The sequence below is a fragment of the Salvelinus namaycush genome, chromosome 34, assembly GCF_016432855.1.
Source record: "Salvelinus namaycush isolate Seneca chromosome 34, SaNama_1.0, whole genome shotgun sequence".
Classification (NCBI taxonomy): domain Eukaryota; kingdom Metazoa; phylum Chordata; class Actinopteri; order Salmoniformes; family Salmonidae; genus Salvelinus; species Salvelinus namaycush.
In genome coordinates this window covers 2810223-2822874 of record NC_052340.1, presented here as the reverse complement: position 1 = coordinate 2822874, position 12652 = coordinate 2810223, and the positions used below count along the sequence as shown (strand labels likewise).

Below are 12652 nucleotides of genomic sequence, written 5' to 3'. Positions count from 1 at the left end.
CTGAGAACGTTTTCCTAAATAAGTTATAATTCTCGTTTATGTGCGCACAGTTTTACGACAGGTCTGATTTATAAACGGGTGTTACACAACGGAAGGGTTTAATCCTGAATGCTGATTGGTTAAAACCGCATTCTAGCCTGTGTCTATTCCACAAACTCTATGACGTTAAAATGCCTATTTACTCTGTTCCATCTGACTGTGCAATCCACGGTCTCATCAGCCCAGCCAGGCAATTTATAAACTTTATCTCCACTGGGAAAAAAAACATCTAGACATTTCCTTCAGACTAACATTTAACTTTCAACAGCAGAGATTTGTATATAAACCTTGCTGTCCGTCTCTCCAACATTTGCAACATTGTTTCAATATTCAAATTCGATCTCCAGCTGTCCCATAGTAATAAACGTGTAGAGGTCCAGACGAGAGACAGGCAAGCAGCGTTTCTCAGCCAGTCGAAATCATGAATCAGCTGGCATCATTTTTATGGATATTTACAAAGAAATGTCAATTGAAAAAAGGTCAAAAGAAACGAAGTGCAGCTTGTTTGCAGTCCTTCCAGCTTCCGTTTGAAGTTGTGTGTTAGCTGTGTTGTTGGCTAGCTCTTCTGTACAAGAGTGTCCTGACGAGAGCACATTTTTTTATGCCAGGCGAAATCACGCCTCATTAGCTCATTGTTTTAGATGCGTCCACATAAATGTCACTAGAAAACAGCTTAAACAAATGCAAATGGAGCTTCTGTTGTCATTCTGGCTGCACTGTTTGATGTGACTAAGTTAGCAGTAGTTGGCTAGCTAGCAAGCAAGGGATAAGAACGCTGCCAGCCAGTATGGCAATGGAACAGACTAGCCGGTTTAGGTAGTAACCCTAGATTTGTGTCAGGACTATATCTTGTGAAAGGATGAAATATTATGAATAAATTAAATTAACGTTTTTAATGAAAATATGTCAATCACTATTTGAATATGTTGGTAACCTGTTGTATCAAAGTGATAATTTATAACACCCGTTATATAATTAAGTGATAATGCCCTCGAAGCCGATGTTTGGAGGATATATTGGCACGGCCTAACAACACCTGTGCCAATTTATCCTCCAAACTCCGGCTTCTCGGGCATTATCACTTAATTATATAACGGGTGTTATAAATGGTTATGGTTATTCTGGATATTTTCAGAAATGGCAGATGCAGATATTTAGTTAGAAATTTGCACAACGGTTATAAATGAGGCCCCCGAACACATGCCCTGATATGTGGTCACGGTCTAGATAGCCTAAATGGTGCATATGGATACGTTATATTTGGACAGGGTTGCGCCTCCAGTCCTCTCTCTGCGCGACCCTCCGTGCTCTAGACGCCTAACTGACGGGTCTAAGACACACGACACTCAATATGAGAGACAACGACTCCCCACCAATCACATTACCCCGCCCTCCAATCACATTAGGACACAGCGCTTGGGGGCGGGATATGGGTAAATCAAGGTGCTATTCTGGTGGAAAGTAAGGCCCCCTGAGTGAGTTAGGTCCATGGCTGGCTGGCACATATTGCACCTGGGATGTCTGTGTGTGTGTTGTGTTTGTGTGTGAACATATTGCACCCGGGCCAAGGCAGATCAACAGTAGAGAGATAAAGAGATCAACTATGTTCAGGTGACGCAGGTACACTTAAGGATGCAACATTAACACAGAGAATGTAATATATTCCGAATGAGAGGATACCAGGAGAAAAAGCGAAGGAGTGATGGATGGATGAGGCCCAGCCGAGGTGTTCCTGCTGGATACTCTCATAATATACCTGGGGGGGGGGGGCTGCAATGTCAGAGTGAGTATGCCATGGACTCACAAAGGAACTTTTCACTCACTCTTGTTTGTCGGGTCTCTTGTCTTTGTCCTTGGCTCTGTCCTTGTCTCGGTCCCTGCCATTGTCTCTGCCCTTCTCCTTGTCTTTGTCGCGCCCCTTCCGCCTGCTGTGGTCTCGGCTGTGGCTGCGGCTCTTCTTGCGGCTGGACCGGCCACTGCTCCTGCTGCGAGACCGCCGTCGCTCACGAGACCTGGAGAGATGACATAACACATGATCAGAATCGCAAAAAAAAGCGATAAAAAAAATAATTATGTTTTAATTTCTTAATTTGATTGTTTCACTGTAAAGTACATTATGTTGTGATTTGAAATTCTCCGGTATTCGAACCAGCAACCTTTCGGTTACTGGCCTAACTTCAAGGCTACCCCAGTTAGCATTGGCGCTGACACTATCCAGCATGATTCTGACATGCAACCAAAATCACCCCAAGCAGGGTAATCCATCTCCCGTATGTGATGACTCCCAAAGCCTTGAGTCAGACTGTTAGAGAGGGCTTTATTTACTGTAGGCCCTCTGTAACTTGAAATGCCTTGTGTCATGCTTTTCAAATGCTGAAAAGACCAAATAAAAAAGTCATACAAGTCCGAATGTGTGTGTGAGAGAGAACGAGAGAGAACACGAGAGAGAAAGAGAACACGAGAGAGAAAGAGAACGAGAGATTGAGAATGAGAGAGAGAACAAGAACGAGAAAGACAGAACGAGAGAGACAGAGAGAACGAGAGAGAGAGAGAGAGAGAACGAGAGAGCGCGACAGAGAACGAGAGAGAGAGAACGAGAGAGAGCGAGAAGAGAGAACTAAGAACTAGTTGCCGGCAGTTAATTTACAGCTTCTGGTTAGGGCAGCAGCCTATTGGGAAACCCGAGTCGGCGTTGATTAGAAACAGACGGTTGGAGATGGGCGACTGGCTGGAGATGGGGGCAATTAGGGAGGGCTTTAGATGGCGGCCATGGCGGCCTTATTGATCCTGACAGTCAGTGGGATGGATCCCTGAACACACACACACACTGGGACTAGTATGAGATTTAGTGGGCTACTTATAGAGACAGGCTAGGCTGGCTGGGCCGGCCTTCAGAGCCACCGCTGCCTGTCATCGCCTCTCTCACACACACCTCCGTGGAGTGGAGAGACTACAGAGTGTGTCTGTTTTTTACGTATTCACACCTCTATTGATTCAGATAAGTCATTTTCAATGCACTGTCAGTCGGAGGCTGATGGGTGTGTGTGTGTGTGTCTGACTATGACAATGTGAAAAGAAGCCTGTAAAAAAAGAGGAGGGAGCTAAGGTGTTATATTCTATCATCTATCATTTTATTGATTTGTCTATAAAAATGGTCAAACCTGCTGTCCCAGAATCATTATTGCTTCCTTCCCTCTTTTGACATAAAACTAATAATAGTTCTGTCACAAAAGTCTGGACAACTGTTGAAAACAGGTCCCCCCCTGTAAATATAATCTAATTCATTATGATCTAAAACGCAAAACTGATCCTGGATCAGCACTCCTACTGTGAGATGCTTTATACATACACTATGGACCCTGGAGAGTTCTACAATGTGTTCTAGTGTTGAACAAAGCTGGGTGTCAATGATGAGTAGATGATACATGGAATACTGTAAAAAATATTTTAAAAACTAGCTCTTAATACAATACAAATGACATTCAAAATGTCTGCCTAATACTGTGCTTGCACAATGACATGGCCATTTGCAAGGACACAGGTCTTAATAAGTAGCACATGAATACATCCTTCATAAAATAAATATAATCTTTAATCTCATAAAACGCTCCACTGTCATCACTAGTAATGGTGGTAAATCATTTGCCTGGCTACCCAAACTCCTTTATCCGGGCAAACGCTATGCCGTGCTCACAGACGTTAGCTTCTTCTCCGCCACGAGTCTGGATCGGAGTACACTCCCCGACAATTTCTAGAATGCAAACCCATTTTAACCGTTCTGATTGGTCCCAGAAACCAATTGGTTGGGCCAGAGCCAGAACACATGTGGATAAAGCAGCATTTAGAAAAAGTTGTCATTGGCTTTGACACTCTGATTGGTTAGAAATGATCCAATCACCGATGACTTTGTTTTGCATAACACCCATCGTTTTGACATCACCACAAATGACTTCAATGATGGCAGTCTCAGACTGAAGTATGTAGCGAACATTGAGCAGCCGAAGAATTCAGTATGAGTCGTCAGGCAAGTAAATAATATCGATATTCTACGTAACAATACTGCACACGTGCAAGAGGGAGAGAATCACCTGTGGTTTGCAAAGCCTTCTCAGAATTAGAGCTACATGAATACAATACAACGGAGAGTTCTGTACGAGGTGGTTATATCACCAGAGAACTGGTAAACCACCCAGCCTTAACGTCCTGGGGGAATATAGATAGGTTTATTACTCGAATCTGCCTCCCGTCTGGAAGATCCTCAGGCCAACCCACAGACTTTGGTGTGTGAAACTGGGTGTGTGGTACGACGGCGGATGTGAGACGAGGAATTGGACACTGTCCATTTTCTGTTTTGGTCTGTGTGTGTGTGCTTGTGCGTGTCCAATAGCTACATATGGAGAAAACACAAGTGCAGTCTTATTTTAGCAGCCAAGCAACTTGTGGCAAGCAGATGCAATAAACACAAAATCTGCGGTTGCTTTTCTGAACGGGGGGGACAGCGGCAGCCACACACTTCTGGGGTCTGTACCAAATTACATTTACTGTAGTTAATAGAGTGAGGCTATGCTGTTAAATGTCAATTTCATTACCAAGCCCTTCCCCTTGGAGAATGATTAGCTCGTTTAAGGCCAGGGGTAAATGTGTTAATGCAAGACACACAGATAAACAGCATCAACCCCTACCCCATGCCAAGCCCCTGCCTATTTTACATTTTATTTGGGTTATTATCTCAGGAGAAAATAGTTCCCCTATGGCCTAAACATATTCTCATTTCTATTAAAAGGGCCTTGCTGTTTTCTTCCCCCCTCCTATTCGCCTAGCCAATCCATTAAATCGGGCTGCCGCTATTGGCTAGGGCAATTTTCTCAGTGAATTATCAATAAAGTAATTACCAGTGTGTTGGAGCAAGGTTGGGGAGCTTATCGCTGGGTGACCCCCCGCGCTCACCCTGGATATGATCCCTAACCACAACCCATTTGGGTAATTATATCGTCGGGGGTGTGTAGCCTGGATAGTGGTGTCGTCGCCCCGCGTTATCTGTCTGTATTATATTTCGGAGGCTAAACATGTTTTTCATTGAAAATTGGACATTAATGGCAGCAACATGATACCACTAGTGCTGGAAAACAGGCTAAAGACTCGACTGGAATCCGACCCTGGTCAAATCATTATTCATGCCCCCTCCTCCATGGCCCCCTGCCTCCCCCTCTCCGAATGCATGTCCCATCCCCATCCCAGCAGCGACAACAGCCTGGAATTCTCTCTCTCTCTCATCCATCCATCCTCTCTATAGTCTTCCAGTTGGTGACTGCGGACCGCTACTCCCAGGGGACTACAACCACTACCCCTACTAACAATCCATACTCCCTACGTACAGTAGGCATACGCGTAGGCATAAATGCTAGATCCACAGTGCTATGTGGGTAAATGACACACAGTGCATTCGGAAAGTATTCAGACCTTTTTCCACATTTTGTTACGTTACAGCCTTTTTCTAAAACGGATGTTCCTCAATCTACACACAATACCCCATAATGACAAAACGAAAACAGGTTTAGAAATGTTTGCAAATTTATAAAATAAAAAAAACTGAAATATCTTATTTACATAAAAGTTTTCAGACCCTTTGCGATGAGACTCAAAATTGAGCTCAAGTGCATCCGGTTTCCATTGATCATCCTTGAGATATTTCTACAAATTCAATTGATTGGACCTGATTTGGAAAGGCACACATATATTTTATAGCGCATATATTTTTTGTATATGTGATCTCTGTGGGTGTCGAACCTACAACCCTGGAGTTGCTAGCACCAAGCTCTTAACACCTGAGCAACGCAGGACCAAAGTGATGGTTAGCCTTTATCTTGACTTTAGGGGAGATTTCCTCTGTTAGTCTGCTCGATCTCTCATTAATTGGCTATGCCTATGTGAAAGAGAAGTCTCCGATTCCACTGGCAATTGTCGTGTCATCACTCTGCTTCGATAAGTGGCTCTAAGCACCTGACTGATGGATTCTGTTGGGACTGCTGTACTATGACTGGACCTGAGAGAGACCAGGGAGACCACTATACCAAATCCTAACTTGGGATCTGTGCAGGCAACTCAAATGTGTGTCCTTTAATATCAATACACAATTGAAGAGAAAGTCAAAAGTCACACGTAAGTTGCTTTGGCCCCATGTCTCGACTAGGACTCTTCCCACATCATACAAGTACTGGTTCTTCAACCAAACATGCAACATATAAAAACCACATCTGAAAGAAAAATATATATTCAAAAGACAAAAATACTTATTTCAGGAACTTCATTAAAGCGTTTACCCCCGCAGAGTTCTTCCAGCGAGAGAATACACACGCACGCGCACACACGGAAGCGCACCCAGCAGCCGTTTCCCACTCAGTTTAAAAGTGATATTCATGATACGTTTTCGAAAGCAAAGCACCTTGAATGAGCAATAGCTGCATTTCCTGCTGCCAAAAGACATCCAAAACAGCTGGTCCTCCCCAGCGCTGTCCGCCGAACGCAATGCAAATATGTTAACCATCCAGCATTTATTACTTTTCAGTGCTCTTCAAACGCTGTGCCAGACACAAGTTTAATTTATGATATTCTCCTAATTACGATAGCTGTTGAAATCATTTCCCAAGCTGTTTCCCTCTTCCAAGCAGCCATATTATCTGTACTCTCTCACACACACACACACACACAAAATAAAAAGGAAAGCACATCAAATTACAAGCGGTGTAAAGTAGCTGATTGCTAGCACAATTAACACAGCAAAGAGCAACCATGAAAGATACCCCATAAAGTTTATCTTTCTCCTTCCCCTCAAAACCATGAAAGGGGACGGTAAATATCTGCCACAATCATCAGTCTACTTTAAATTAGCTCCCAGCTGGCAACTGTCCAACAGTCTGCTGGACTGAGAAAGAAATCAGCACCCATTTAAGCCCACCCGCACAGCCCATAGGTCAAGTCATTTAGCCAAGTTTAAAGGCCTTCAAAAGGCTTCTCAGATCTACATGAACCCACATGGCTAACTGGTCATTTCTTTTAAATAAAATAGAAAAGTTACTTTCTACGAGAGAAACAACATTTTATGAACTCATCATCTCTCTTCGGCACGGTTGACCTCCAAGCTAGCCCTGCTGGCACCATGTGCCCACTGTCACTCACCGACGACACCACAATCCTAAACTGGCCTGTCTGGTGACCCCTGGCATCGCAGCACATCATGACGCCCTTCAGCAGCTGGAGTGAAAGGCATGATGGAACGACTGTTCAGTCACTGAACCCAAACACAGGGTCAAGTGGAGGTCAAACCCCAAGACGAGGTGCTAACTCACTAACTCAACCAATTTCGCCAGAGCCAGTCATTCAACAACTCATTTTCTTATATTTGGGTTTACTCAAAAAATTGTCGATTTTTTGGAGGGGGGTACAAACTCCAGCATTTCTTTTTCAGTTTTTCATGTTGTTTCCTTTTATCTTGGTTGCAGCAGACAGAGGAATGGTAGGACACACAGATATTTCAGTGTCAAACCTTAACTGTGTGTATTTAACAATTCGTCAAATCTAATCAAAATCACATTTTGTTTGTCAAATGCCAAACACAACAGGTCTAGACCTCACAGTGAAATGCTTACTTACAAGCCCTCAACCAACAATGCTTTGAGAAGTTAAGAAAAATAAGTGTTAAGTAAAAAAATAAAAGTAGCAAATAATTAAACAGCAGCCGTAAAATGACAATAGCGAGGCTATATACAGAGGGTACCGGTACAAAGTCAATGTGCGTCGGCACCGGCTAGTCGAGGAAATTGAGGTAATATGGACATGTACGCAGAGTTAAACTGACTATGCATAGACAATAAACAGAGAGTAGCAGCAGCATAAAAGAGGGGTGTGGGTAGCCCTTTGATTAGCTGTTCAGGAGTCTTATGGCTTGGGGGTAGAAGCTGTTAAGAAGCCTTTTGGACCTAGACTTGGCGCTCTGGGTACCGCTTGCCATGCGGTAGCAGAGAGAACAGTCTATGACTATCCACATCGAAGGCACAGCAGTGGAGAAGGTGGAAAGTTTTAAGTTCCTGGGCGTACGTACACATCACAGACTGAAATGGTCCACCCACACAGACAGTGCTGAAGAAAGTTGGCTTGTCACCCAAAACCCTGATAAACTTTTACAGATGCACAATCGAGAGCATCCTGTCGGGCTGTATCACAGCCTGGTACGGCAACTGCCCCGCCCTCAGCCGCAAGGTTCTCCAGAGGGTGGTGCAGTCTGTACGACGCATCACATGCGGTCTGTACGACGCATCACCGGGGGAAAACTACCTGCCCTCCATTACACCTACAGCACCCGACATCACAGAAAGGCCAAAAAGATCATCAAGGACAGCAACCACCTGAGCCACTGCTTGTTCACCCCGTTATTATCCAGAAGGCGAGGTCAGTACAAGTACATCAAAGCTGGGACCGAGAGATTGAAAAACATCTACCTCAAGGCCATCAGACTGCTAAACAGCAATCACTAACTCAGAGAGGCTGCTGCCTACATTGAGACCCAATCACTGGACACTAATAAATGGATCACTAGTCACTTTAAGCAATGCCACATTTAATAATGTTCACATATCTTACATTACTCATATCACATGTATATACTGTGTTTTATACCATCTACTGCACCTTGCCTATGCCGTTCAGCCATCGCTCATCCATATACTTATACGTACATATTCTCATTCACCCCTTTAGATTTGTGGGTATTAGGTAGTTGTTGGGGAATTGTTTGATTACTTGTTAGATATTACTGCACTGTCGGAACTAGAAGCACAAGCATTTCGCTACAGTCGCATTAACATCTGCATGTGACCAATAAAATTATTTGATTTGAGTAGGGTGACTGGATTCTGACAATTTGTAGGGCCTTCCTCTGACACCGCCTGGTATAGAGGTCCTGGATGGCAGGAAGCTTGGCCCCAGTGATGTACTGGGCCGTACACACTATCCTCTGTGCCTTGGGGGTCGGAGGCCGAGCATTTGCCATACCAGGCAGTGATGCAACCAGTCAGGATGCTTTCGATGGTGCAGCTGTAGAACCTTTTGAGGATCTGAGGACGCATGCCAAATCTTTTCAGTCTCCTGAGGGGGAATAGGTTTTGTCGTGCCCTCTTCACGACTGTCTTGGTGTGTTTGGACCATGATAGTTTGTTGGTGATGTGGTCACGTTCTGTTGCATAATTCAACAAGTGTGCCAATAGCAGGATACACTCTGATTAAAAATCAACACGCTTGGATCTAGACTACATCTATCTATACATACTTTACATCGTTTGCGAGATCAGACATAATATCACACAGCCCGGTCGATGAGAATGGGGGTGTGCTCGGTCCTCCATTTACTGTAGTGCACAATCATCTCCTATGTCTTGATCACATTGAGGGATAGGTTGTTGTCCTGGCACCACACAGGCAGGTCTCTGACCTCCTCCCTATAGGCTGTGTCATTGTTGTCGTGCCTGGCTATGCAGTCATGAGCGAACAGGGAATACAGGAGGGGACTGAGCACGCACCCCTGATGGGCCCCCATGTTGAGGAACAGCATGGCGGATGTGTTGTTCCCTACCTTTACCACCTGGGGGCGGCCCATCAGGAAGTCCAGGATCCAGTTGCAGAGGGAGGTGCTTAGTCCCAGGGTCCTTAGCTTAGTGATGAGCTTTGAGGGCACTATGATGTTGAACGCTGAGCTGTAGTCAATGAATAGTAGTTTCACATAGGTGTTCCTTTTGTCCAGGTGGGAAAGGGCAGTGTGGAGTGCAATAGAGATTGCATCATCTGTGGATCTGTTGGGGCGGTATGCAAATTGGAGTGGGTCTACGGTTTCTGGGATAATGGTGTTGATGTGAGCCATGACCAGCCTTTCAAAGAAAGTCATGGCTACAGACATGAGTGCTACGGGTCGGTACTCATTTAGACAGGTTACCTTAGTGTTCTTGAGCACAGGGACTATGGTGGTCTGCTTGAAACATGTTGATTACAGACTCAGTCAGGGACAGGTTGAAAATGTCAGTGAAGACACTTGCCAGTTGGTCAGCGCAAGCTCGGAGTACACGTCCTGGTAATCCATCTGGCCTTGTGAATGTTGACTTGTTTAAATGTCTTACTCACATCGGCTACGGAGAGCGTGATCACATAGTCATCCGGAACAGGAGAGGGAGACTACTCAGACAGCCACGCTTCAGACACAACGTGTTCTTCATTAGCAGGTGTGCTCTTAGAGGCAAGATGATGGGGAGTTTTTTCGCCCCAGTCCTTTTTATTTATGTGTATTTATGAAGTGGTGGAAGATCTGAGGCCCTTACCATAATAGTGTTTTATTGTTTAAATGTGGACGGTTATGCTGTGAGCTTAAGTGATTTCGGGAACCTCACAACTGTGGTATAAGAAATATCATAAACGCTGAGACGAAACATGTGGGCTCACTGTAAAAGGGAGGGAAAAGAATGTGCGACACAAAGCAGACACGCATTCCACCTCGGAGGGGGAAACCACACATAATTAAACAAATAAGTGCATCTGAAATATCGTCTCGTAAAACCACCAAACGATTCGTTTTACTCCGACAGAGTGAAACAAAAAAGAGAGAGTACACCCCCCCCCCCCATAAATAAATTCAGAGGTGATGTTGAGAACAAGGTGTCTCAAAAAATATAATAATAATAGGTTCAGAGAAAACTTCTCTGCGACGTCTGTCGCTGCGGATCATGAAAGTGTCTGAAGCCGAATAAAAAAAACGATGCCGACAGATATTACATTTTATTACTGATCAATCCGGGGCTTCTTACGAGACGGCTCTCTAACTGATGAGTTTTCATCAGGCCGCACGACACACTGCAGCCGATTGCTGACAGCCCAATAACCATGGGGCTCACTTCAAAGAGGGCCGCATCAGGTCCCTTAAATCAACACACACATGCGAGCACGCACACACACACCATTCACTGACGAAGCTTTGACTGCCTGAGCAATATACTGCTCCTGCGCAGAAGCACTGAGGTACTCCAACGCACTCCTCCAACCAATCACAGAGAGGAAGGGTGGACACGTGACAGGTGATACATTCCTCCACTTCCTCTGCGTGTCTCCGACTTGGCCAGGAGCTCCATCACGGGACGCCCCCAGCCGGACGGACAGAGCGAAGGAAAAGAAAGAAATACACTCTCCAAAACTCAAGCTCGTTGAGAAAGTGTTTCATTACTTTTCAAAGTGTCTGGATTTCAGTCAAGAAGCACATGATCCCAATCTATTTTTTCCTAATGCCATCCTTTTATTTTTTTACAATTAAAATATTAGATGGATAAGTGAAACCACATTTCCCCCTGCCTGTACACGGGTAGAAGACAAGTGCTGCCTGCCTGGGAGATTCCATTTGTCCACAATTTGCTTGGCGGCTGTTCTGTTCTGGGAAGGGTGGAGAAGGGGGTGACAGTGGTTCTCCTGACAGGCCAGAGCACATGGCTCTGCTTAGCACGCGCACACACACGCATAAATTTATGCACGGGACACACAGGCATGCAGACACACAACGAGACAAATTGGGAATATAAGTATATGAATTGTTTTCAATTATAACAACTAGCATCACTAGTTGTCTAGAGGAGGCGTAGCCTAGGGGAGACATGTCCTGCAAAGTATTCAAACAAAGCTGTCAGTGAGTCATAAGTAAGCCGCTGGTACCTGGGCTCCCGAGTGGCGCAGCGGCCTAAGGCACTGCAACTCAGTGCAAGAGGTGTCACTACAGACCCTGGTTAGATTTCAGGCTGTATCACAACCGGCCGTGATTGGGAGTCCAATGGGGGCCCAGCGTCATCCAGGTTAAATCAAATCAAATTTATTTATATAGCCCTTCTTACATCAGCTGATATCTCAAAGTGCTGTACAGAAACCCAGCCTAAAACCCCAAACAATGCAGGTGTAGAAGCACGGTGGCTAGGAAAAACTCCCTAGAAAGGCCAGAACCTAGGAAGAAACCTAGAGAGGAACCAGGCTATGAGGGGTGGCCAGTCCTGTTCTGGCTGTGCCGGGTGGAGATTATAACAGAACATGGCCAAGATGTTAAAATGTTCATAAATGACCAGCATGGTCAAATAATAATAATCGTCCAGGTTAGGCTGTCATTGTAAATAAGAATTTGTTCTTAACTGGCTTGCCTAGTTTTTTGTTTTTATTTAACCTTTATTTAACTAGGCAAGTCAGTTAAGAACAAATTCTTATTTACAATGACGGCCTCCCCCGGCCAAACCCGGACGACGCTGGGCCTATTGTGCGCCGCACTATGGTTTGTGATACAACGTTCCAATACATCCATTGGTGTCATGAGAAGGGCTAGCAGCTACCCCATGTTCGAGTCCGCTCAGATCTCCGACAATGCATTCAACGCCATTGGTGATCACTATGCGCCTAATCCATGTTGCTGTTAAAAACCCTGGTTTTAAAATGGTCCAACTGGCAATTGAGGACTAAATGTAAGTAGAATAGAAAGCTGTGATCCTGCTCTGTTAAGTGGCAATTAAACTGCTTTCAAAAGTGTTTTTCCAACAACTGGGCATGCATG

The 12652-nt window shown here is 44.8% G+C and overlaps 1 protein-coding gene across 1 annotated transcript in view; it reads right to left on the bottom strand.

The window, feature by feature from the left end:
• Positions 1 to 12652, bottom strand: part of rsrc1 (arginine/serine-rich coiled-coil 1) — a 176265-nt gene that overhangs the window by 149953 nt on the left and 13660 nt on the right. Inside the window, exon 4 of the mRNA XM_038974085.1 lies at positions 1863 to 2051. Coding sequence (XP_038830013.1) covers positions 1863 to 2051 — 189 coding nt within the window. The remainder of the gene's footprint in view (positions 1 to 1862; positions 2052 to 12652) is intronic.